Below are 27574 nucleotides of genomic sequence, written 5' to 3'. Positions count from 1 at the left end.
CGCAGTCCAGTAGCAGGAAAACAAGTGATTCTTCCAGACCATGTACGACTAATTTTTTCCCCCTCCTTTTTGAATGATTTACCATTTGTGTTCCCTCATCCTTCTTCTCCACAACTTTTTTGCACTAACTTTGATGATAGCCTCTCTCTGGTCACAGCTGATATCAGAAAATGGTTTGTATCAGCTTTCACAACAACTAAAGAAACTAGCATGGTAGCGCTGTGCTAAATTTATCCTCAGTCGCTTTTCATTACTACCACACTCTTGAAAGTCTCTTAAACATCACAGATAACAGTGTCGGCGTGATTTTGCCTTAATTCAAGGACCTTGCAAGTCCTTCCAATTCTTCTGGTGTAAGTTAGACACCCAATTGTGGTTGTTTGAATATCCACTTTCATTTCTTTTTCCTCATTAGAAAATGGAGATGACAGCAGTAGCGACGAGTCGACCCCAAGTCCTGCACTGGAAGGAAAGTAAGTTAATCCGTCAATAGCAAATACATTTGTTATCATTAATGTGCTTCAATGATTGAGCAAACCTCTCAATATCTTTTCCCATAATTCAGCACCCTGGCCTCAGACCTCATGAAGTTATGTGGCGAGACTAAATCTAGGACTAAGGTATAGGACAAATTACCTGAATTTTACCTTACCCAAAGCTTGGTAACCAAGAGATTTTAAGGTGCAAACCATTAAAAGGTTGATCTATGATCTATGGTCACTGTGCCCATAATCAAGACCCCTAATCTCAGTGGGACTGAACCTAATAAGTGACTTTGGATGACAACCAATTCTTTGCCTGTCCTGTTCCTTATTTAACTAACCTTGTCCATTTGCTTTTGCAATAATTGCAAAGGCCCGAAGAAGGACCACTACTCAGATGGAGTTACTCTACTCAAACAACTGTGACTCTGGCCCAGACACACCAACAAGAGACTACTCCATCCCTTTACACCCAATGGCTGAGACATCTGAGGGAGCTGGAGATTTGGAGTCTGCTGGAAATACAGTCAGAGATCGGGACTACATGCTCCCTCCTGCTGGATTGTCCTCTAGAATGGGTAGCATGTAAGTGTAAAGTAATCTCAAACCTTGCTAATTAAAATCTTCACTTACTTACTGCTCCACCTCACTTCATGCATGAACTAACTACTCCTGCTTTATGTTTACTTCAAAATGTCCTCTTTTCACCAAATGTTGTCTTGTTAAAGAAAGATATTTTGATGTCACACTATTTTTCCTGCTATGCTGTTAAGACTGATCTAATCTGGTCTCTTTCGGTTTAGACAAAAGTTAGAAAAATCTTCAAAGATGATCTTCTCTAACGCTTTTATTCAATTGACTTTCATTACTGTTCCATGTATGTGGCTAACAACACTAAACAACTGTAGTCAATAGTCAAGAGTCAGACTTGGCCATACAATCTATTTATCTAAAAAGATTTCAGACCGTTATAATAAATAGTTATTTATTATCACTATTATTTCTCTTTCAATTTCTAGGACTAAGGTATAGGACAAATTACCAAATTTTACCTGAATGAATCCTTTTTTCAGAAGCATTCCAAATATTTAAAGTTTAAACATTATATTGCTTTTTTTTTTTTTTTTTTTTTTTTTTTTTTTTTTTCTTCATAACATGACGACTAATTTCACTTCACTGTTTTACAATAGTAGCAGAAATTTTCAAAATAACTGTTTGCCAGTATTTGTGAATATATTCAAAATAACTGTTTTCTAGTAGTAGCAAATATTTTCAAAATAACTGTTTGCCAGTATTTGCGACTATTTTCAAAATAACTGTTTGCCAGTTGTGGCAGATATTTTCAAAGTATCTGTTTGCCAATATTGGCGAATATTTTCAAAATAACTGTTTGCCAGTATTTGCGAATATTTTCAAAATAACTGTCTTCTAGTAGTAGCAAATATTTTCAAAATAACTGTTTGCCAGTATTTGTGACTATTTTCAAAAGAACTGTTTGCCAGTTGTGGCAGATATTTTCAAAATAACTGTCTGCCAGTATTGGTGAATATTTTCTAAATATCTGTTTGCCAGTATTGGTGAATATTTTCAAAATATCTGTTTGCCAGTATTGGTGAATATTCCCAAAATATCTGTTTGCCATTATTGGCAGATATTTTCAAAATAACTGTTTGCCAGTAGTGGCAGATATTTTCAAAATAACTACCAGTATTTGCAAATATTTTCAAAATAACTTTTTGCCAGTACTGTCAGATATTACTCTGATTTGCCACAGAATTGGTTGCTAGTAGGTTTGCATTGTTGCCAATAGTTTGTTGCAAGTTTACCACTAAAGGTTAACATTTGGCAAAAATTTGTCACATTTTTTTAACCAGCAAATAAAGTTTTTGCAGTGCAGTAGTAACTTTTAAACCCACCTCTTGGGTTTAATCAGCATTTTTAACTTAAAAGAACAGACAATGTCAGGTTTATTTGTGTTCTTTATTATGCATGCTCCCACCTTTTGTTTGTGTTTTTTTTTTATATACTTTTTCAGTCCTTGTGTTTCATTTTTATGTTTCTGTCTTTCACATTGCAAATGGATCTTAAAGTAGCAGCTCTGGCAACAGACTTCCAGCAGGTGGGCAAAAGAGAGTACCGGAACCATCCCCTCTCTCTCGCAGGAAGGCTTATGACAAGGGACAAGCTGTGGCTGACAAGGCTAAAGCCAAAGAGATCATACAGTAAGAGCTAGCATCCCCCAGTGGCAGAAAGTTACTACTGCGATTTTTAGGAAGTTTTTGGCTTCTGCCTGTTTATGTTGGATTTTTAGACAATCTACTTTGAAAAGTAATACTGCAAACAGGATTCGAATGTAGAAAGATTAACATATAAATTTAAAAAAAGAAGCATGCTCTCTGACTCCTACCCCAACATGTCAAACACTGGCTACTTAACGCTGACTGCAGTAATCACACTACTGGCTTTATCATTCACACGCACATGAACATCTGGTTCACAAATTGTGTATAACTCAGAAGGGGGTCCAAATTCCAACTTAAATATATGACAGTAATCCAGAAAATGGTTTTTACATGGCATTTTCAAATTCAGAAAATGGGTTATTAGCAGTCCACATAAAAGTGGCCACAAAATACTGAATTGGCTTGGTTTTGAAAGTAGTCATAAATTTTGCCCTGCAGAACTTGGGAGTAAATAAACTGTGGTCGAAAACAAAAACTATCCTTTCAAAATTAAATGTTGATAAAGCCGGGCCAATGTGTTTTCCACCACACAACAGCTTCTGTTCACCTTCGTAAGTGATATACCAGGGGATGTGAGAAGTTCTTGCCTTACAAATGCTGACTACTCTGATTATTTGCATCTGAAGTATTTTTGGTTAAATTAGGCGTTTTCATAAGTTAATTGAAGAACATATTTCTCTGTGTGTGAGTGTTTGTGTATTATGTGAAAATTATGTATGAAAAAGTGGTTAAAGTGGTTTCAGTAGTTTAAAAAGTGGTTTCATTAAAGTGGTTTCAGTAGTTATGGGAGGATGCGCCGGACCAGCATAATGGATTCATGCATTCAATATTCAGTATCAGCAAATCAGACAAATATACATATTATGTTTGATCTTTTAATGTGCTTTAGTCTTTCTCTTGTTATTTTCTCACACACAGGATTTTAAGCCTCTCCACCCTAATTTAATTTTCTGATTTTTATTGTATTTATTTTGATTTTGCATCATAAATGTTTATTTCACTGCATGTGGATGAATTTCTGTACAGTGTTCATTGGCACACATGCCCTGTCATACTTTGCTTCACAAACTATTTTGGCAAAATTATACAAAATTATACAGTGCCATGAAAAATGACTTGCCTTCTTCATGATATTTATTGTTTATGTCGAGAACTAAATGACAAACTTGGGTGTTTTTATTGTTAAATCAATAAACACTGAGGCTAGCTGGTGTTAGATATGGCAACAGTTTTTTAATAGTTTTTCTGGAATCCATTAAAAGGTTCATTAAAATATTTTGGAAATATTCACCACCACGTCTTTTTCAATATTATGCTTTGTTTACTTTGGTTTCCGTTGTCTAAAACAAAATTTGATTATATGAAACGTGGAGATAAATATGCAGTAATATTTCATATACTCAATTTTTTATTTTATTTTGGCAATCAGGAAGGGGGAAAGTACTTCATGGCACTGTATTTGCCGCAATGTGTGAATAGAAGACAATTTTTTCAATACACAAGATTTGATGGAGGAATCTACTAATTGTTGGTTTTTTGACATACATCAGAGGTGTGATCAACCCTGTTCCTGTGTCGAAGAGCAGTCGTGGCGGCTCTCTGCAGTGTGTTCATATAGCCGAGGGTCACAGTAAAGCTGTACTGTGTGTTGACTCCACAGATGACCTCCTCTTCACTGGGTCAAAAGGTCACAACACCATTCACCCTGTATTATATGGTTTATTCTTGCCTGAATTTATGCTAGTAAGATTTTGTTGTGCTCACCCAACCAGTTTCACAAAAGTAAAATGATTTTAGATTTTTAGTTTGGATAATGATATTCACAAATGCACAGGAATCATAAACCGTGTAATTGTATTATTGTATATACTATTATAGTATTTAGTAATAATTTGAATTAGCTTTTATTTTTACATCTTAAGTTTTTTAACCTAAATTTGATGCAAATGCAACATTTTTAATTTTCTTTAAGTTTATCAATTAATATTAATATTTTATTTTATTTCAGCTTTATTTCAAATACTGTTTTGTTTTTGTTTGTTTTTTTTAAGTTACAGTAGCAACACTGATTGTAAAGCATTTTATAATTCCAGTTCCTTAACATTTTTTTTTTTAATTACTTATTTGAAAAATTGGTCCAACCAGTTTTTATAACCTGGCCCTGTTTCATTTCTCCAGACCGGACCTGTAAAGTGTGGAACCTGGTGACGGGACAGGAGATCATGTCTCTAGGCGGCCACCCCAACAATGTGGTATCTGTGCGTTACAGCTCCAGTCTGGTGTTCACAGTCTCCACATCCTACATCAAAGTCTGGGACATCCGTGACTCGGCCAAGTGCATCCGGACACTCACGTGAGTTCCTGTACATATCAGATATGCATTCAGAAACTACAAGCACAAAAATGTCATTCTTTAAAATATAGCCGCTAGTGGTGATCATCGGGGTCCAAGCATAAATGGTCCATGTGGATGAAAGTTTTGGTTTGATGAAGCAGGTTAGCAAAAGGGTCAACTGACTTCCAAAGGAAATCAATCATTTCAGCCTGTAAAAATTATTTTAATCATTTAAAACATTTCTGTAAGCATCACTTTGTAAACTAATTATATAAAACTATATTATTAGTGCACTACAAATGAACTGGTTCTGTACATTTATTCATCATTCAAAGATTTCTTATCATGTGGTTCCCTCTAGTGGAGAACATTAGTATTTATGAATCCCAGAAAGTATAAATGGCTGATGTATTCATGGAACTCGGTATGGTTACACTGAATGTCGTCTTGTCTATATGTATGAAGTTCTGTGAAATTTGGATTCAAACATTCAAACCGATGGAAACTGATTGAAACTAATGGGGGGAAAAAATTGATTCCTTATCATGTGGTACCCTCTTAGTGGACAACATTAAAGGCGCTCTAAGCGATTTGACGTGTTTTTAGGCCCAATTTTTTTTTTTGTCACTTACCGCAAACATCTCCACACTATGCGCTAGCTGCCTGTCCCCTGAACACACTGTAAAAAAACGCGGTCTCTGTAGTCGCCACAAGCTCCGAAAACTGCAATAAAAACAAACTGGTGCAGCCTGGACCACTTAACATAATAAACATGCTCCAGCCAATAACCGAAAAGCAGCGTCAATACGCAAGCTACTTACATTTTAAATGCGTGTTCATGACTGTTTCAGGAAGCACAGAGGGGAGGGCCAGGAGGAGTAGGAGGAAGGGTCTAGCTAGCCTCTGTTTTGTTTGACAACACTTCGAACGTCAACAGGAAGTTACTCCGCTCAGAATCGCTTAGAGCGCCTTTAATACAGTGTGATGTAATCCGTCGTTTTGAGTTGCCAAAAACTTGATCTCCTCCTAAACCATTTGACTGATTCGAATGGAATTTTGCATGTATCATCTATAGACACTAATTAAAAAAACTAATCAAAATAATTTTAATTAGTCAAACCACTTAGAAGATATAAGCCAATTCATTTTGTAGCCAATACACTTATCAAACTATATCTTCTAAACTATGTGATGAATGGTTTTGGCTAGAAAGACACTCACAGTCCCATTAGTTCAGTTATCTGAACATTACAGAGCTTTTTTAACCCACTTAAGTAGGACTTTATGTAATTTCATAATTACATTTGAAATATTCTATTATCTTTAATATAAACACTACTGTGTGTGTGTGTGTGTGTGTGTGTGTGTAAACAAGGGCTGTCAATCAATTAAAATTAATAATTGCACACTTATCATGAGATTAAGCATACACCATTTATCTTGTTTAACACATTCATATTGCTATCATTTGTTATATCTAGCATGGTAAATCATCAGATTGAAGGGTGATTCTCATAAAACTGTATTTTCTGTAAGCTTTTTTAAAGGTAAATGTAGGTGTCTTTCCAAAAAAGTACACTTGAAGACTCCAAAAGGACACCAAATAACAAAATAATATAAGGAGTCCATATAATTCATAAATTTATGCACACCAAAGCACCCATGGAAAAAAAATCACACACGCACACACAGAGTTCAGAGTGTATAGTATGTATACAGTGCAACAACAAAGAGCTTATTTACATTTTGGACAAATCAAGTTGCAATACCAAACAGGACCATATGAAGATGCAAAAAAAAAACTAAAAAAAACTAAACCAACAAATCAAAACATTATCCTGTATTTATGTGGAAACAACTTGAATATACCAAAATGAGTCTGTGCATAAACATAATGTGCGATCAGTGCAGCAAGAGCGCACATGCACTGTTTTTTGTGCATCAATAGAATGGACTTGCACATTCTTACTGTATGACTGGACCTCACCGCAGTCATCTCTACTTTGATTGCAATCCTCATCCACCAAAACTTTACTAGCGAGACACTGGTTTGCTTTATCTAGCCGAGAAATTGGGCAACAGGGTAAATGGAATACAAATTACCACCTACCAGGGTTACAGGTGCTTGCGCCATGGTAGATGTTCAGTGTGATAAACTCACGAATTCTTAGATCATCTAACTGCATCACATAAAATACATTAATGCCGCAGTTTTACGTGCTTCAGTAATTTATTTGGGTTGTTTGCGTTAAATTATTTTAACACATTATGTATTTTGAATTAATCACATATGTGTTGAGTATTTAAATATATTTGTAATTACACATTTGTAATGATGAAGTTGGAGTACTCGGTTTGAAGTACTCTACAAATGCACATTAAATACAATTTAGAGCACTTAATTGTATTGAATGTTGAATGTGGCACTACTATTGTACTATTCTCATTACTATTCCATATTATACAAATCAGATACTAGATTTTCTGCCATTTTGAATTTAGAATTTAAAAAATGCTATTTTGACTTGTCTAACAGCTTCCTTCAGATCTTCTTCAAATTTGAGTCAGATGATCTTGAGACCTTGTTGGTAAAAATGTATTAAAAGCTTATCGGTACTCCTGTATCAATCAAAATGGGTGTTGAGTGCCCTGGTATTCAAATATTCTTCCTCTGTGATTGTCTGTTTCTACCCTCAGATCATCAGGTCTGGTGAACACTGGTGACCCATGTGCAGCCAGTACAAACCGCACTGTGACCATCCCGGCCGGGGAAAACCAGATCAACCAGATCTTTCTGAACCCATCTGGCACCGTTCTCTATGCTGCCGCTGGCAACTCTGTTCGCATGTGGGACCTGAGACGGTATGACTTCAACACAACATCCTTTACTTAAAGGTGCTAAAGAGGATGTTTTGTTTTATACATTTTTGCAATATTACTTGAAACTGTCTTTACTAACTGATAAAAGACTATTTATTAGGTGCACTGAAAGGAATAATATTAATATACATCATCTGTGCACGAGGCAGGGCCTTAAAAACATCAGCCAATCGCGTAAACGATTGGCCCTCTGGCTTGTCAATCACTGCCTTGACGTTCGTTGTGAGAGACGTGCGCGGATTGGCCCTCTGGCTTGTCAATCACTGCCATGACGTTCCTTGTGAGAGACGAGCGCGGCTGCGCGCTCCAGTAACTTTCCACACTCCACAGGCGCTGCATGCAATGTTTTTGTCCGGAGACAGGAGTAACAACTGCAGATTATGAGTTACCTGCGGTGAGTCCGACATAATGAATCCACTAACACAACACAGCGAATGCCGGTGGTAAACACTTGTGTTCCAATACGAGTGTTTACGAGTTTTGGGAGGCGTTCCTTCGAAGGAGGGGGGTTGTTCTTACGCATGAAAAAAAAAACTCAGTAACAGTCTTTGGTTTCTCAGTCGACGAAAAGATCCTCTTTAGCACCTTTAACCCATTCTGAGAGCTATACATAATTTGCAACATCATATATCTGACAATTTGATGTTTTCTATCTGTTTTTGTCAGGTTTGTGTCTACAGGAAAATTAATGGGCCATCTCGGTCCAGTCATGTGCTTAACTGTTGATCAGACTGGCAATGGTCAGGATCTAGTTATCACAGGCTCTAAGGATCACTACATCAAGGTTTGTATATCTATCTGTAATGGTGATTTGGATGACGTTAGCTGACGTTTTCCATAAATAGTGTACGAAATAGACCCTGACATTTTTAAAAATGGGATTTTTTTCTATTTCAACAAATGGTCAGTGAAAGGAGGTTCTCAACCTTCAGAAAATTTTGATTCTTACGAGGTCAGGAGCTCTTTTATTTTCAATAAAAGAGATATTCAGTATTTTCTACCCTGTTACCAAAATTTTCGGTCAGTGAATATAATTTAAACCTTGATTTGTTTGTTTTTGCTTTATTCTAACAACAAACATTAAATACACATCAAAATTAAATACACATTTGATTAAATTCGACAAAAAAAAAAAAAATTAAAATGTTTTGGGATGAGTACCCTTGTGAAAAAAAAAAAAGTGTGCTTAATTGTATTGGATGTGCACTTGTAGTGTTACTTCAACTCTTGAACGTATATTTTTTTTAAAAAAAATGCTCAGAGTTACCCAGTTCCCTGAGATGAGAATGAGATGATGCTATGGAAACGCCTTCCAGCATGACCGGTGTCTGAATCTCATAGGCCACATATGAAGTTGTGTGACGCTACGCAGTTACATGACTTGCGTCTATAAAACGACACCTGATATGGTGTCACCAGATTCACTATCTGAAAAAGCCTTGCAGGCATACTTGAAGTATGGCAACGCAACACAGCATCTCATTCCCATCTCAGCAGGGCGATCGTGGGAAATTATTACAGACGCACCATGGGCCACTTCTGCACCATGGCATCCAAAAAATTTGGCACCCAAAAAATGTGGATAATTTTTTTCTTACAATTTTCAACAGGGTTTAACGGTTGAGCTTGATGAAATGACTTTACATTAATATTTTTAGAAAATATGAAAAAATGGAATTAAATAATTCACTCATCTTCCCAAAATGCTGTAGATATGGTTCAATGTATTCAATTTATGTTACTTAGGTGTAAAAATTTAAAGCTGCTGTCTGTAACTTTTTTTTGGTTAAAAATGATTCAAAATCAATTATTGAGCAAGTATATAATCAGTGTTCAAAACTTTCTCCTTACTTTAGCTCGAATCACAATTTTTGTCTTTGCGTCATTACGTCACATCTGTAAACGGAAAGGAGGAGTCCTGGCTACTAGGCTATTGCATGTGTGGATGCTGCTGGTGGCGCATCATTTGTAGCCTCTTTTTACGGCAGCTGGAATGTATTTAAATTTGAGATGGTGGCTTCTAATCCAGAAAGTTCAAAACAACAATCATCATCAACAACTGTGGTAAAAAGTAAAAGACTTTCTACTACCACATTGTGGAATGCGGACTGCAGAGAGATTACAGTAAAAAAGGAAAGCGACTGTGCGAAAACAAGAATAAATGTCGGTAGGGCTTTTGAAAGGTGGCGTGACAGTGCTCATTGTAAATAAGTACACCCCCTTTGAAAAATAAAATTTTAAACAATATCTCAATGAACACAAAAACAATTTCCAAAATGTTGACAAGACTAAGTTTAATATAACATCTGTTAAACTTATAACATGAAATTAAGGTTAATAATATAACTTGGATTACACATTTTTCAGTTTTACGCAAATTAGGGTGATGCAAAAATGAGTACACCCCACAACAAAAACTACTACATCTAGTACTTTGTATGGCCTCTGTGATTTTTAATGACGTCTTCTAGGCATGGAATGAACAAGTTGGTGACATTTTGCAACATCTATCTTTTTCCATTCTTCAAGAATGACTTCTTTTAGAGACTGGATGCTGGATGGAGAGTGATACTCAACTTGTCTCTTCAGAGTTGCCTATCGGTGTTCGATTGGGTTCAGATCAGCAGCCAATGAATCACTTTCACCCTGTTCTTCTTCAGAAATCCAACAGTGGCCTTAGATGTGTTTTTAGGATCATTGTCATGTTGGAAAAGTGCATGACGACCAAGGGCACGGAGTGATGGTAGCATTTTCACTTTCAGTATAGAGCAGTACATCTGTGAATTCATGATGCCTTCATGAAATGCAGCAGCAGCACTCATGCAGCCCCACATAAGGACACTGCCACCACCATGTTTCACTGTAGGCACCATGCATTTTTCTTCATATTCCTCACCTTTGCGACGCCATACAGTTTTGAAGCCATTAGTTCCAAAAACATTTATCTTGGTCTCATCACTCCAGAGTATAGAGTCCCAGTAGTCTTCATCTTTGTCAGCATGGGCCCTGGCAAACTCTATTCGGGCTTTATTGTGCCTGGGCTTTAGGAGAGGCTTCTTTCATGGACGGCACCCATGCATGCCATTCCTCTGGAGTGTATGCCGTATTGTGTCATGGGAAATAGTCACCCCAGTTTGGCTTTCTACTTCTTTAGATAACTGTAGTGAACTTGCATGCCGATTTTCTTCAACCCTTCTCATCAGAAGACGCTCCTGTCAAGGTGTTAACTTCCGTGGACGACCTGGATGTCTCTGTGAGATGGTTGCAGTTACATCTTTTTAAAATTTTCGTACCACTTTTGCTTCAGTATTCTGACTGATAAGTAAAGCATTGCTGATCTTCTTATAGCCTTCACCTTTCTGGTGTAAAGAAATTATTTTCTTTCTCAGGTCTTGTGACATTTCTCTTCCATGTGCTGCCATTGCTGACAGCATGAAATGGGAAGGGGTTTTAACTCCCCTTTATAGTCAACTGTCTGCTGGACACCTGTGTAATGAATAATTAGACTCACCTGTGGTTGAATTCTTGTTAAATTAGACATTTGTAGTGTAAAATTTAGCTTTGCTCCAGAGACTTTCAGTGGAGTGTACTCACTTTTGCATCACCCTAATTTGAGTAAAACTGAAAATTTTGTTCTCTAAGTTATATTATTAACCTTACTTTCATGTTATAAGTTAAACAGATGTTATATAAAACTTAGTCTTGTCAGCATTTTGGAAATTGTTTTTGTGTTCATTGAGATATTGTTTAAAATGTTACTTTTCAAAGGGGGTGTACTCATTTATGCTGAGCACTGTAAAAACGAACACAGAGATGTCTATTTATCTGCCGGACAGGTAAGACATTTCAGTGGTTCATTGGGTAATAAGGTAACAGTAGCACACATTTTCACTTAATCCATAAAGTTATGAATAACGATAATACACACAGTCAAGCAATGTTGATGTTTTTAACAATTCGAGAACAAAGTATAACAATAATAATTTCCACCATTGGTTGCACGATTTATTGTAAAACCTTTTTCAGTTGGTCAGAACATAAGTGGATGACATGTTACTACTTCCGATGACATTTTCCGGTGAAACTTCTTATTTTGGACATACATACAAGACGTAGCATCTGTAATTAAGATGTACAGTGAAGATCTACACTGATGCGTTAACTGACAGCCCCCACACATAGCTGCACCTCAAAACATTAGATTCATCCATGCTGAAGAGCCGTGCCGATGCACAAAGATGATAATTCTGTAAATCACTGCAATTGCAGGTTTCAAACAGAGATGGCGACAAAGAGGCAAAACTTAGCTTTAAAACTGCAGCTTTAAAGCAGTGTTATAGAGAGCTAAATACTAGCTCACTACACTGAATACACTGAATGTCAGTTTAACAGATTGTTAAAAGTAAGTTGTGCGATTTTAATAGTTGGAAGATCACAATCTTGTAACAGGCCAAGATTATCATTTTAAAGGGTATACACACATTTAATGTATAAAAATTACCTATATTACTGTAACGTTTGGCGCAGGGATGAGCAGATGCAAAGGATCTTTGCAGCAATGTTTAATATAAACACATAATCGAATAGAAGAAGCAGAATTCAGATGCACAGGAACCGAACACATACAACAACCGACAATGAGTGCACAACTGAGAGGGGTATAAATACACAGGGTAATGATGAACTACATAAGACCCAGGTAAAAAACTAATAAGTAACTATGGCAATGAACATAAACACAGGAAACTCAGGGATGGTGAAAGCAGAAACAGAAGTGCAAAACAGTGGCAAAATAAGAGTCTCTGAAAATACATCTGAACGTAACTAGCTGCGACAGTTTCATTATAAGTTTATTTAATAGGTTATCTAACATATCTATTAGGGATCACAACTATGGAACCCCAACACAGGACATGCGGATGCAACTAATAGATATTGTGTCCACAAATTAACACTTTTATTCCCATTACTTATTTATTTGTTGCTTTATTTTAGTTAAATCATGGCCATGTTGTGCTATTTCGTTTCTTAAGAAGTTATGGAAATGAATTCCTAATCCGTGGCCACAATATCTTGTTTTTTTTCCCCTGCATGTCATGTGCGGAGCTCCGCACACAAAGCATAGAAAGTTTATTTGAGTCACATTTGTGTAGTACTCATATGATGCGCCGTGAACATGTAAATGTACCTGTCCACTTCCTGTTATCAATCAATCAATCAAAATTTTATTTATATAGCACAATAAGTACAACAGTAGAACAAGAAAGACCGCAAAACAAGAAAGACTGCAAAGCAATAATAAAGGGAGTTTACATCAGAAACACTAATCAGAAATAAATCTTTAAAAATCAATGTTAAAAAAAAAAAAACGTTGTTACGTCATATATTGATGGTGTTTGTAGTGGCCTTCGTACTGAACATATATGGCCCCTGTAACTTGGAATCTCACGCAAGATGACCAAATACCATGTCATTTATTTCTGCAGATGTTTGATGTGACAGAGGGTGCTGTGGGTAGCATCAGCCCCACTCATAACTTCGAGCCACCCCACTATGATGGCATCGAGTCCCTGGTGGTTCAGGGTGATTGTTTGTTTAGCGGCTCCAGAGACAACGGCATTAAGAAATGGGACCTGACCCGCAAGGACCTACTGCAGGTATAACCAGCTATATTGACAACATTATACATGATTACACAGTAAATTTATATATTATGGCTGCGTATCAGCAACAAAGTCACGATACGATAGTAAATATATATTAGGCTGCTGTCACTTTAAGACCGAATGCACGTACAGTATCTGATATACTGACATTCTAATATACTGACACGGATTGAATGCTTGCCAAGGTGGGCATTTTAAGATGTTTTTGTATGTAATTGATCACTTAGGCATTCACCTGAAGCTCAAAGTAGCCTAGGCTTTGCTCAGTTTTGTTTTGCTCTGTCTCGGAGCATGCGCACAAAAAGCTGCCAGGGAAACAGCATGAGATCTCTTTTAATAACTCTTTTGTAATAGCAAGTAGACTTGGAGTTTGGGGTTTTAATGAGAGGCAAAAGCACACCGCTTTAAAGGGAAAGGAATAGAATGTGGCACAATAATCATTTTTTTCTCGACTATCATCTTTCATGATAACTGGAAGGTGAAACTAAACTTCTGAACTAAAATTCAATTAATCACACAGCTCAATTATTAATATACTGTTCGTTAATTGCAGAAACCTTGCACTTTTCAATTTCTTTTTAAACACACTGTGGCTGCTGGACTTGCTACTGCCAATAGATATGCAGACACGCAGCTGTCAGAATATAAGATATGCTGCTGCTGCATCAGCAGACATACAAATATCCAATAGCAGTGCTAAGCAGGTGGACCTGGGGGAGGTGGAGGATTTCAGAGGAACAGTGGCCAGCTTACAATGCACACTGAACTAGACTATTCAAATGTTGAGAAAACAATCACACTGGCTGCAGAATCCGCTCAATCGAATCAGCTTGTGCCGTGTAGTAAATGATTGCTTGCGGATTGCTGGTAAAGAACCGATCAGCCTGCACCATCAAGAGTTTCATGGCTGATTTATATATATCACATTCATTCTAAAGTGTGACTTAAGTTTCCAAATACTTTTTGGCTTCACTCTGGCAACATTATAATGCAAGTGTAGTAGCTTCCACAAGGACAATTAGCCAATCAGTTGATTAATCAGTGCTGAGGATGAAATCAGGAAGAGGCTAATTACCTCATCAGGACGTGAATCAATCAGGGTTCAAACTGTGTTTGTGTTTGTCCAGGATTTGATGAGTTGACATGTTGTTTGCCCTACAGCAGGTACCCAATGCTCATCGTGACTGGGTTTGTGCTCTGGGAGTCGTGCCTGCATTTCCCATCCTGCTGAGTGGCTGTAGAGGAGGAGTTCTCAAACTCTGGCATACGGACACCCTGAGTCCACTGGGAGAACTCAGAGGCCACGAGAGCCCCATCAATAGCATCTCTACCAACAGCAGTCATCTGTTTACCGCATCAGAGTGAGTATTACACATGCATAAAACTTGGAATTGAGAACTGCTTCTAATTAAGAACCAAATAATGCATAGTGGAGTTGAACTTGGTCATTTGCTCTGAAAAAGGCCTTCATTTCAATAGCCATTGTTGCAAAGTTGAATGCATTAAAAGTCATCATTCATTGACCAGAAAAACATGGCTTATTATTTGAAACCATAGCCTAGCATTAGCCACTTTACATGGCCGCTCACTCTAACGTTAACCAAGATAAATGTGCGCTATAAAATGTATGCACTGACGTCACTTTCCCGCCGGGACACGCCCCCTCAGCCAGACTGAGTGGCAAAAGAGCCTGCTGCATGATTGGATTTAATGGGGTAAACTGCAAAATGTGACTGAAACAAACGATTATCACTTTAAACTAAATGTTGGGTCGATATAGTGTTCTTTACAACTTACCAAAGATCCAGTGATCCATGGATGTTGACATGAAGCCGGGAATCGTGTTTCCTGACATATGTACCTGATTTCGACATTGGGGACATAATACATAAAGCAAATTTGCCTGTGAATGCTTTATATAAATACAACATAGGTAGGTCTAAACCTGGATGATCACTTTTTATATGTCATCATATCGTCCAACCCTAAAACTTGTATAGTTTTTAGTCAGTGTTTATTTAAAAACACCCAATTGTGCAGAATATAAGATGGTGAGTTGGTGAGAATATATTTAATTGATGAGTTGTCAATACAATATATAACAAAATAGTATAAAGGGTATGATTTTACCCCAAAATTCAACATATTGATAATTCAGTATATTGATCATTGATAATATCAATTCATCGAAATGATAACTGCACATCCACATTTTGCTGCCTGAAGTCCATTTGTTTCTGTGAATTGCAGCGATCCATTTGCTTCTCTTTTCTGTAGATTTCGGCAGTCTGTAAAAATATACCTCAGATGTCTTGTCAAATCTATTTGTACAGTCAATTGCAAAGTCTTTTTGCCACTCGGTGGGCGTAACAATAGTCTGGCCGACAGTGACGTCACGTGCATAACCTCTATTGTTAGGCGCATATCCAAATGTTTGTTCAGAATTAGTACCGCACTTACTGCATGACACTTCTCTATATATATATATATATATATATATATATATATATATATATATATATATATATATATATTCACTATTCTGCAGAGATGATGAGTCAACATTGTCAACTTCATCTTTGCAGCTGACACTGACTAATAAAAGTTTATTAATAAATTATTAAAATGTTCAGACAGTCTCCCTCCTGTTTTTTTCCGACACATTCATTATCATTACTTTTGCTGGTGCGTTGCGGCAAGCTTTGTACATGCACTTTAGTGCTTAATTAACTAAAGGCTCATTATTGTGATTTAGTATTTCTTTGTAATGTATAACAGTGTTAGCAATGTTACATATAATATTCTTTCTCAGCCCTGAAACTCACGCCGTGTTCACGACGTCGTAATTACTATCATTTCATGATGAAAACCTGCAACATTCTACTTGAAGTCTAGTTCAAGTCCATGGACTATGCGTTTCTTTGGAAAACTATCAATGCCTAAATGAGTCTGCAGCAGTCAGGTGGTACAGAGGTCATGTGGTACAAGTAGGAGCTCTCTGAAAATTAGCAGGTTACAAGTTGTGATTACGAGTTCTACGAGGACGTGAGCGCTTTTTACAAGTTGGAATGTTGTAATCACAATATGGGGTGAACGCGCCTTTAAACCATTTTGCAATTAAAGATTTTTGCTACTGAATTTTAAATCTAGGTTTGTTTATACTCTTTGTAGCACTTTCATATTCTTGAGAAAAGGAAGAATAGCACAACTATAATGATGAATCTAATGAGTGCATTAATAAAAGTGCATTCAAATCATTGTGAAATTCACAGTGTTGCTCAATTTTTTTACAGGCAACAAATGTACACCGATCAGGCATAACATTATGAGCACTGACAGGTGAAGTAAATAACACTGATTATCTCTTCATCACGGCACCTGTTAGTGGATGGGATATATTAGGCAGCAAGTGAACATTTTGTGCTCAAAGTTGATGTGTTAGAAGCAGGAAAAATGGGCAAGTGTAAGGATTTGAGCGAGTTTGACAAGGGCCAATTTGTGATGGCTAGATGACTGGGTCAGAGCATCTCCAAAACTGCAGCTCTTGTGGGGTGTTCCCAGTCTGCAGTGGTCAGTATCTATCAAAAGTAGTCCAAACAAGGAGTGGTGAACCGGGCGGCCGGGTTCATGGGCGGCCAAGTCTCACTGATGCATGTGGGGAGCGAAGGCTGGCCCGTGTAGTTCAATCCAACAGAAGAGCTACTGTAGGTCAAATTGCTCAAGAAGTTAATGCTGGTTCTGATAGAAAGGTGTCAGAATACACAGTGCATCGCAGTTTGTTGTGTATGGAGCTGCATAGCCGCAGACCAATCAGGGTGCCCATGCTGACCCCTGTCCACTGCCGAAAGCGGCAACAGTGGGCACGTGAGCATCAGAACTGGACCACGGAGCAATGGAAGAAGGTGGCCTTGTCTGATGAATCGCGGTATTTTACATCGCGTGAATGTCTGGGTACGTGTGCGTACCTTACCTGGGGAACACATGGCACCAGGATGTACTATAGGAAGAAGGCAAGCCCAGGCAGTGTGATGCTTTGGGCAATGTTCTGCTGGGAAACCTTGGGTCCTGTCATCCATGTGGATGTTACTTTGACACGTATCACCTACCTAAGCATTGTTGCAGACCATGTACACCCTTTCATGGAAACGGTATTCCCTGGTGGCAGTATAATGTGCCCTGCCACAAAGCAAAAGTGGTTCAGGAATGGTTTGATTGCAACAACGAGTTTGAGGTGTTGACTTGGCATCCAAAAATACAATTAGCACCCATTATTTGGAGGGGGTTTCCTCCTCAGAAGTACTAAAACGCATCTTTAGGATCCAGGATTATTACATAAAATTGGAATCAGAACCAGAATCATTAAATTCCTTACAATTACTATGCCTACCCTTGTTGATATTCACTTTAACACTCATCTCCTCTCTACCCTGCAGTGACCGGACAGTGAAGATCTGGCGTGCAAGAGGAAGTCTGGATGGCGTCGCAGATGTGGCCGACACAGTTGACGAGGGTGTCAGTAACTGATGACTCCTTCAATGCGAACTCCACTGCAGTGTTACCACGGTAACGCAGCTGCCAAAGACATTTGCACTTTGACCCCACCAATAAAACATGGATATCCAGTTGACTCTTTGGCATCCAACACACACACACACATCCCAACAGAATTCTACTTGAATCGGAATCTTCTCACTATGCTTTCTTTGGACGTTTCCCAGAGTTCATCACGTCTTCAGTGATGCCCCACAATTAGGTCAACGTCACATGTTAAAAAAAGCTCTTTGTCCTTAAAATAACAATGTCAGCTTGGTTAATTCTAACAATCATGAAGATGGCACTGAAAACAGACATCGATGTTGAGTTCTTTTGGGCTTTGAGGAAGAAGAACCGGATCTTCTGTAGCTGGCTTCAGTGTTCCGGATCTGGGAAACGTTCAGAACATTACGGAGTGATAGAGATGTCTGTGGACTAACTGGGTGAATCTCACTATAACATAAAAAAGAAGTAATATTTTGCAAAAAGAAAATTAAGGCTGTTTTAAGTACATTTTGATTTTTTTGCAATGTGAAATTAATTTTGCATTGATAATTAGGCACATTTCCCCACAATTCTTATTACTGTATTACTTTGCGTATAAATATCCATATATCTATATTATTAATGCTGATTGAATATACAGTGTGTGTATATATATATATGTATGTATATGTTTGTATGTATATATATATATATATATATATATATATATATATATATATATATATATATATTGTATAATTATTATATAATAATTTACTTGTATTTTATGTATTATTAATAGTAATATATTAATTGTAATACTGTATAAGTAAACATTGTGTATTGGTACTGTATAAGAATCACCATTGAAAATGCGAATTGCAAAAAAAGGGAATCCCCCACCACCCGCATTACAGTAAACAACATTTGGAAGTAAATTGGGGGGGGAGAATTCATGCAAAAAATCAACAAAAAAGCTTGAGCTTTAAAATGACTTTTTTGCTTTGTTTTCTCTGAAGTTTTTCTCTTTTTTATGGGTTGACTTATGACCCTGAATTTTCTTTCTTTTCACCCAACTGGAATCACCATGACCTTAAATGAACTCTGTGTTTGGTGTCAATGTGGCCACCTTTAAATCATTTGGTGACCAAAGTGTGAAACCATCTTTCTGCTAATATCACATATAATATACTAGATCAGCGTAGACCATAACACTATAGAAACTCTGTCATGTATCACTCTCCTCACACTCGTTCTATTGTTGTCGGTCTATTAACCTCTTTCCTCTGCCGTCAAAGTCTATTAGGTCTGTGTAGCATTCAGATAAACACACTAGATACTGTACTGTTTATATATACTATCTATATACTATCTATATATATATATATATATATATATATATATATATATATATATATATATATATTAGTATTCAAACGTGAGAGGACAATTACTTGTGCCTGTACCACTTATCTATCTAGAGCAGTGCTTTTCTCCCAGACCTGCACACTGCAGTTCACTAAATGTAGTTTACATGTCAGACTGTCTCATTGCATTGTGCTAGATGAAATAAACATATGAAGACTGACTTGAAAGCTTTTGTAAGCAATTGTTTAATGCTCTTAGTTTTCCAGCCATGTATTGGCTTTGTCTATTTATGACGTCTCAGATTTACTCTGGAGGTTTAGTTGTCAACACAATGGGTGACCCAGTAGTGATCTGAATGTCAGATGTCAATTGAATTAAATGTCATCTGTCAAAAACTACTCTTGAAGTGCCACTGTGTTCATTAAATGGAAATTGTGATTATTTTATTAATAATTATAGTGGAGTATGACAAGAGCTGTCCAACTCCAAAAGGTTTCATAAAAGTAGTCCATACAACTCCCTATATGAAAATGGAAAACTGTGATGGTTTTGAAGATTGATTATGTATATAAACATACAATCAAACTGGATGGTGACTTTGGCTTAAAAAATTGTGATTTTTTTGTTATTTACAATATATGTATCACACACACACACACTCACATAAAATTATAAACATACAATGAGAAATTGGTGACTGAAAAAGGGGAACAAAAGTACTGCAAGCAACCATATAAGCATTGTGATTTGTTATTTGATTTTATTAACATAACAGCAAAATTTGTATGCAGTAACTGCAAAAAAAATTAAATGCTATTATGTTATGTTTGTGTATGCTTATATTAGGCGCAGGCACCATCCACTTTCATTGTATGACAACATAACACTTTTTGTGTTATGTATAAAATGACAGTAATCAGATGAAATGTTTGTTTGTTTATTTATTTATGAGTGAACTGTCTCTTTAAAGAAAAGCATCACTAATAGAGGCCACTAGAGCGCAGCATGACGACTACTGTATGAGCGTGCATCTGTGCTCATTTTTATGAAAATCGTCATTAGGTGAAGTTAACGCTGGCTTAGTGTGTGTTTGTATGTGCTCCATCCTTTCTATTCTTTAGGTTGACAAGTTCTTTTGTCATCCAGGATGTTTTAATCGGTGTAATCCATCAGTGTGTCCGTGTGCGCGTCTGTCCTACACATCACTGAATATCTTTGTGAAGTTTCCACACCTGGCCTCTCAATGCCAGTACCGCAGACAAAAATAGCTGCATCATAATCACTGTGGCTTCCTGTTTTGTGACACGGGCCTCTTAATAGAAGCATGACAACCTTAGTCAAATATTTATCATCTCTGGCCTTCTCTGACAAATATTCTCTTTTAAAAAGAAACTTTCTTTTATGTATGGCTGCAAATGCCAAAACACAGTCAGAAAAATGACATCATTCCATTGTCATTACTCAGAGGAATGGATCAATTATTAATGGCAAAAGCCTAAAACAGTTGACATGAAGTGCCAGAGCTTGTCAGCGGGATCCTGCAGTGTGACATGTTCTTTACCAAAACAATTTTAAAGAGAATTTATAATATCCATCATAATATTAATTTATTAGAATTACACAAACTTTTTATGATCTCATATTGTTTAAAAGACTGGTTAGGAATTGTTTATTTCCAGCATGGAATGTATTATTCATATGAATATATTAATAATTATATATATATATATATATATAAACAAGTATATAATACTGTTTAAAAGTTTAAAAGTCTCTTCTCTCCAAGGCTGCAAAAATACAGTAAAACAGTAATATGGTGAAATATTATTACAGTTTAAAAGAACTGGTTTCTTTGTGAAAATGTTTTAAAATGTAATTTATTCCTGTGATCAAAGAATTTTCAGCATCATTACTCCAGTCTTCATTGTCACATGATCCTTCAGAAATCATTCTAAATATTTCTAAATATTATCAGTAGAAAACTGTTGTACTGCTTCATATTTTTGTGGAAACCATGATACATTTTTCTTTGATGAATAGAAAAAATTATAAATGCCTTTACTGTCACTTTTGATCAATTTAATACATTCTTGCTATGATAAAAGTAGAAAAATATATATATTTCAATTTTAGCATGTTTTTGAAATTTGCAATGTTAATGTATTTGATCGTTGGGCAGACAAAATCTGCTTGATCTGACGGTGCTGCTGCTGCTGCTGCTGCTGTTGATTATTGCTGCTGCTGTAGAGCAAGTATGGGCTTGCTACTGCCAATAGATACTCAGACATGCTGCTGTGAGCAAATAAGATATGCTGCTACTTAAATTAATTAGGAGGCAACGTGGAGCCATGATGGGTTTCCTGGGTGGAGCCTGGGGGGCCGACCGATGGCGAGGACAGGGGCATGGACAGAACGGGGCTACACCGGAGGGAGTGAGGGCCAAGGCAGAGGCGCAGCTAGAGCCCCGAAAGTCCTTGGGGAGACCAGGACGACAAGAGACCAAGCAGGAGCCAGAGGGACAAGGGAGCCTGATGGAGCCTGAGTGAGGGTGGACCACTGTAGAGCTGAGGGAGTGCAGAGCCAAGGCGGAGCCAAAGGGCTGACAGGCCGAGGCGGATCAATGGGCCTGCAGGCCCTTGGTGAAGCCAGGGGGATCCACTTCACAGCATCATGCTGGTGGTGAAGTGGCCTGAGTCCTTGTAATGATGCTTGTAATGTGAATCAATGAGATCTTTATAACAGTATAGCAGACTACTTACTGTTCTAAATCGTTTTTAGAACATTTGTTTTTCTTTATTTTTTCTTCTTTGTACTACATCTCCCACAATTCCTAGTAACTACACTACATATATGGTGCACTACATTACCCACAACCCCCTGGTCAAGGTCTATAAATAGACCCCATTTCCTTCCTTTGTTTGCGTTTTGCATTGGTGAGGTGTGGGTGTTTGAATGGATACCCAACCATGTCCTTTGAGTCCTTTCCTTAGGATGTGCTACGTAAGTTTGATAATCAAGTTTGTTTTGTCAACTGTATGAATTTCTTTATTTGAATTATTTGGATTGGGTTTAATAATTATCTTGGATTTATTATATATTGTTAATGTTTATTGATGAATTGTTTGTATAAGCCTGATTTTTCTTCTTGTATGGTTTGTAGTGACTAAAGACCATCCTGTTCACCCTGTTCATCCCATCCTGTTAATCCTGCCCTTGTTTTAACATCTGTCCATTTACATCATGTGAATTTCCTCCAAGTGAATCCATGTACTTTGGGTCATTTGAATTACTCAAAACTTAAGCATCCTGAACTCAATAAAATTGAAGACAGCCTGCTCCTTGCTCATCTGTTGAATGTGATCAGCCTCAACCTGACTTACTCAATATGGATGTTAAACAAGAAATAGTTGGACAGAAGGGCATGCTTGGTGAGATTATGTCTAGAATGTCACAGTTAGCAATTTCTTCTAAATGTTCTGATTTATCTGAGTCCTTTGATGATGATGTTTCTGATGATGAGAATGCCTTTGCTACATTCTTAATACATGCACACAATTCCTGAACAAAAGGTGATTGTTCAGAAATTGTGTGCATGTATTAAGAATGTTGTACAGAAATCTACATGTAAGCAAGGTAATTCATTAGCTGTTCCACACCTTCCTTATTCTTATGTAGTCCACCTCAACAATACACATACACATGATGTATCACAATTGCAATCAGGTACTGTGATCCAGCCTTCTGTAGTTTCATTAGTTCCTGATCCCTCTAATTCTCATTCCCCTCAAATGCAAGCATCACCGGTGCTGGTACAACCAGTTGGTTTGCCACAGCCTAGCGCTTACTTACCAAGTAGCTCTGTCTCCCCATCTTTGGTTCATACACAATTGTCTTCATAGGTAACATCAGCACAGTTACCTCCTCCGACTCAGCCAATTCCTCATGTATCTTCAGCTAATGTAGGCTATCATATTCAGTCTGTAGGTTGTTCAGGGTATCTTGTTTTACAACAACCTGCTTTGTTCATTCAACCGGCTGTTCTCACTAGACAGACAATGACAATTCCAAAATAGACAGACAATGACAATTTATTCATTCTCACCCACATTCTCAGCCATACGATGCTTCATACCATGCCCCTTCCTATCCTATTTCTTGTGTTCAGGGACCCTCCTTTCATTTTTTTGGTGAATGATGATCCCCAAGAATTTGCAATGTTGCAGTTTTGACACATTTGTTGTCACCTCATGAGTCAGAACATTACAAATACCATGTCTTGTTGGATCATTTAAAATTTCCTCCTGTTCATGATCTAGCTTTAGCTTACGCTAATGATCCTAGACCATACAGTATGGCTCTTTGCACTACAACAGAAATATGGGCAGTCCCATCAGTTAGTTTTGAGAGAAATCAAAGCCATTCTAGCTTTTCCCAAAGTAAGACCAGGTGACAGTAGAGCATTTAGTAGCTTCGCACTGAAAGTTCAAGCTTTGGTTGGCATGCTCCAATCTTTGTGTCAAGATCAATCTGAACTAACCTGTGCTTCTCATGTACAGCAAGAACTTGGTAAACTGCCCACAGAACATGTGACCAACTTAGCCCATTATGCTCGTGCTGTCCTACATGGTCAAAGCTACAACCTGATTAACTTTTCTGCCTGCCTTCAAGAAGAGACTGAATGTCAAGCGATGGCTGATCAAGTTAGTGACTTCCCAAACCCACTCCTGAGTAACCCTCAAGTGAGTAAGGCTTAACCATCTGGCTGTTGACTGTGACTTAAAAAAACCCTGTCCACAGTGTAATGGTCGACATCTTGGTATCCTTCATGGAGTTAACTGTCGCGATCAGGATAATGGTACATTCTATCTTAGTCGACTTGGAGGCTCTGGCAAGGTGCTACTAAAAGTTGTTGAAGAATTTCTCCATCAGAAAGGTTGATCCCTGCAATTTATGCCATCTTTGATGATGGATCAGAATGTACCATGTTGCTACCTCAAGCATCTGATTATTTAGGCCTCAAGGGGGAAGCTGAGTCCCTAACTGTTCCCACCGTATGTCAAGATACTATTGCGCTTGAAGGCTCTTCTGTAACCTTTGAAATATCCTCAACTGCCAATCCAGTAAAGAAGTATACCATTTCCAATCCCATTTCTGCTGCCAGATTGAGACTGGCAGAACAGACGTACCCTGTTGAGATTTTGCAGAGACGCTTTAGACATCTTCGAGGTCTACCACTTCCAGCATTTTCTAACGTCCAACCACTTATCATTATCGGTGCAGACTACCCACACCTGATAAATCTAATTGATCAGGTGTATTTCGGACCTCCTAAATCTCCGACTGCTATCCAGACTATTTCTCTTTGTCATGTAGAGAAATTATGGCAATGAGACATTCTTCCATTCAGAAATGAGTAGGTCATTACTAGGTCTAAACAGTGTTGTATTATATCAAGAAAATGCAATTACCCTGCCTCCTTGTTAAGGTTTTGGATGTCTGTTGCTACACATTTGGCCAATGTATTAAATATTAGGCATTGCTTATAATATTATTGTTATTTATATTTGTTTGTTTCTAAGAAATGTATTGTACTGTATGGCCAGAGATGTACAGTTATTGCTATGTGTGTGTGCCTGTTTATGAGGAGCAGAGCTGGACTGCAGCACACAGAAGTGTGTGTGGTTCTATGTGAGTGTGCTCAAGGACACAGAACTGTGGTTCTACTCCTAGAACCTTATAAGGACATCAGCCATCTTGGCTGAGTTTACTGGAGTCCAAGGACACAAAAGCCAGACAGCTTGCACCTGCGAGGCCTTGAGAAGTGTCTGGAACCTTTGGGAAAGTTACAACGTATGTCAATCAAGAAGATAACGTAACGTCTGTGATAAACAACACGAGTATAAAAGACTGATGAGCTGATTGCCTCTTTGGATACTGATACGTCAGTACCCCCGACGCCTAGAAGCCCAGAGCTGAGGACAAGAAACCCCAAGCTGAAGATGGGAAGCCCAGAGCTGACTACACCTTTGACTCAAGAGTGATTACTGTATTTTATACCTTTAATGATTAAGTTTTATTTGCCTTTACATTTTTGTTTATTATAAAAGAAAAGTAACCAATTAAAAGAAATTTTATTGATTAAAAAAGCTGCCTACCTTATCTTGATTTATAGTGTTTTAAGACTTTGAACAAGAACGTACCACAGAGGAGTCTTCTGACCAAATTGTAAGTAATTTAAAATGCTTATAATTTAGGCCAGACTCGACTTACTTTACCTAACCTGAGAATAATAAATAATAAGGTTAAAAGGTGTTAAGATCAAAATACACACCGCAAAACAACAGGATCAAGAAGCTATGAACTTGTAAGCCTCCAAGACCAAAAGAGTTGATGTTGATGGCGTGCAAAGATATGCCACTCCTTTATTATATGCTGCTTTTGCCATACAGTTACGAGCTTCACCAAATGCAGTTATGTCCTCCCTCAGAGGTATCGAACACTGCCTTCAACGAAATCCTAAACCGGTGGCTGTCTATGACCAAGAAATTGGCAATTAGTGGGGACACTAGCTACTACCAGAAGATCGTCCTCTTCTACCTTTCCTGTGTCGCAATATGCATAGGTCAAATCCACCTGATGTCTATGGATAACAAGTTTTGCCATTTGGGACATATTTTTAGTCCATGTCGCGCAATATATGGTTTACAAAAGCATGTCTGTGACCACTTGTAGGATATGAAGATACAGTAAGTTCTGTACTTCACTCATTCTATGTAGATAATTGTTTAGAGAGTTTCGAAAATGTGCAAGCGGCAAAGAACCACCTTGACCTCATACATTCCTTACTGATGAGTAGGGGATTTGAAATCAGACAGTGGGCAAGTAACAAGCCTGATGTTGTCAGACATCTTCCTCCTCAAGCCAGGTCTGAGAGTTCTGAACTCTGGATTAGTTTGGACCCTAAAGAAGAAGCTTTTTTTTTTATCAGCAAAACTGCATAAATTTCATTATTGGACCTATTCAAACTGGACAACGGACCGTATTATTGTGCTCCCAGCACTCCTCGCTGTCATTAAAACAGCGTGTCACAGGAAAAGTGATCAAAAGTAGCACATCTACTATCTGAATTCATATCACTTTTGTTTAACTTCTGCGTAATGTAATTTCAGTGCTTATCGGCAATAGTGAAGTGTAATATTAATGTAAATGTTTATCAAATGAAAACGTGTTTCCACGCAAGTTTAAATAATTCTTTTATTTATTTAAACTGTTATTGTGAACATGAACTGCATTTATGATTATGACTCATAATGATGATTTAAAGTGGTTTTCCTTCATCTGCCGTCAGTCCCCCCTGGCGTCTCATTTATAAAGCATGCATTTATAAAGCATTACAACCTTTGCGTGGGAACTGGCGTACGCACGTTTCCAGCCCCGTTTTGTGCGTACGCCAGTTCCCACGCAAAGGTTGTAATCTATAAAAACAAACTTGACGGGAGAATGTGCGCACCTTTAAGCAAACTTTGAGCTGTGCGTACGCACATTATTGAGACAAAGGTGATATGAATTAAGATAGTAGATGTGCTACTTTCGATCACTTTTCCAGTGACGCTGTTTAAATGACAGCGAGGAGCGCTGGAAGCACAATAATTCCTCTTTAAACTAAACTGCAGATGTTATGACAAAATATTTTTTCGAGAATGACGATCAGTGATGCACACTTAACTTAGATATTATGGAAGACACTGCTGGATTCGGTGGTCGAACGGTCCGTTATCCAGTTTGAATAGGTCCAATAATATCTTACTGTACACCACAGCTACAGGAGGTGTTGATGTCGTGTGAAGGTTCTTCAAACAATTACCATTTGAAGGATATCATTTGAGGAAAACGGTAAGATTTGCATGTTTTCTTTTTAAAATACTTTGTCAGTGACGCGCCGTTTCGGACAATTGTATTTACACTGCAATAAATAAGTAGGCCGATCTGTTTCCACTAAAAATAGCCTATAAACTTCCTAAAAGATATGTTCACCTTATCAGCAAAACTGCATAAATTTAAAACTATTCAAATACTATCTGG

The 27574-nt window shown here is 37.6% G+C and overlaps 1 protein-coding gene across 1 annotated transcript in view; it reads left to right on the top strand.

Moving 5' to 3' along the window:
• kif21a (kinesin family member 21A) overlaps positions 1 to 19890 on the top strand; it is an 80928-nt gene extending 61038 nt beyond the window's left edge. The window contains 11 exon segments of the mRNA XM_048158334.1: positions 416 to 473; positions 566 to 620; positions 856 to 1067; positions 2576 to 2704; positions 4276 to 4412; positions 4904 to 5078; positions 7758 to 7922; positions 8607 to 8724; positions 13427 to 13597; positions 14768 to 14967; positions 18040 to 19890. Of these exon segments, the coding sequence (XP_048014291.1) occupies positions 416 to 473; positions 566 to 620; positions 856 to 1067; positions 2576 to 2704; positions 4276 to 4412; positions 4904 to 5078; positions 7758 to 7922; positions 8607 to 8724; positions 13427 to 13597; positions 14768 to 14967; positions 18040 to 18130 (1511 nt within the window). The 3' untranslated portion in view covers positions 18131 to 19890.
• Positions 19891 to 27574: the final 7684 nt, after the last annotated feature.

The sequence above is a fragment of the Megalobrama amblycephala genome, linkage group LG15, assembly GCF_018812025.1.
Source record: "Megalobrama amblycephala isolate DHTTF-2021 linkage group LG15, ASM1881202v1, whole genome shotgun sequence".
NCBI classification, from domain to species: domain Eukaryota; kingdom Metazoa; phylum Chordata; class Actinopteri; order Cypriniformes; family Xenocyprididae; genus Megalobrama; species Megalobrama amblycephala.
The sequence above is the reverse complement of the archived record's forward strand: the minus strand, read 5'-3'. Positions and strand labels throughout refer to the sequence as shown.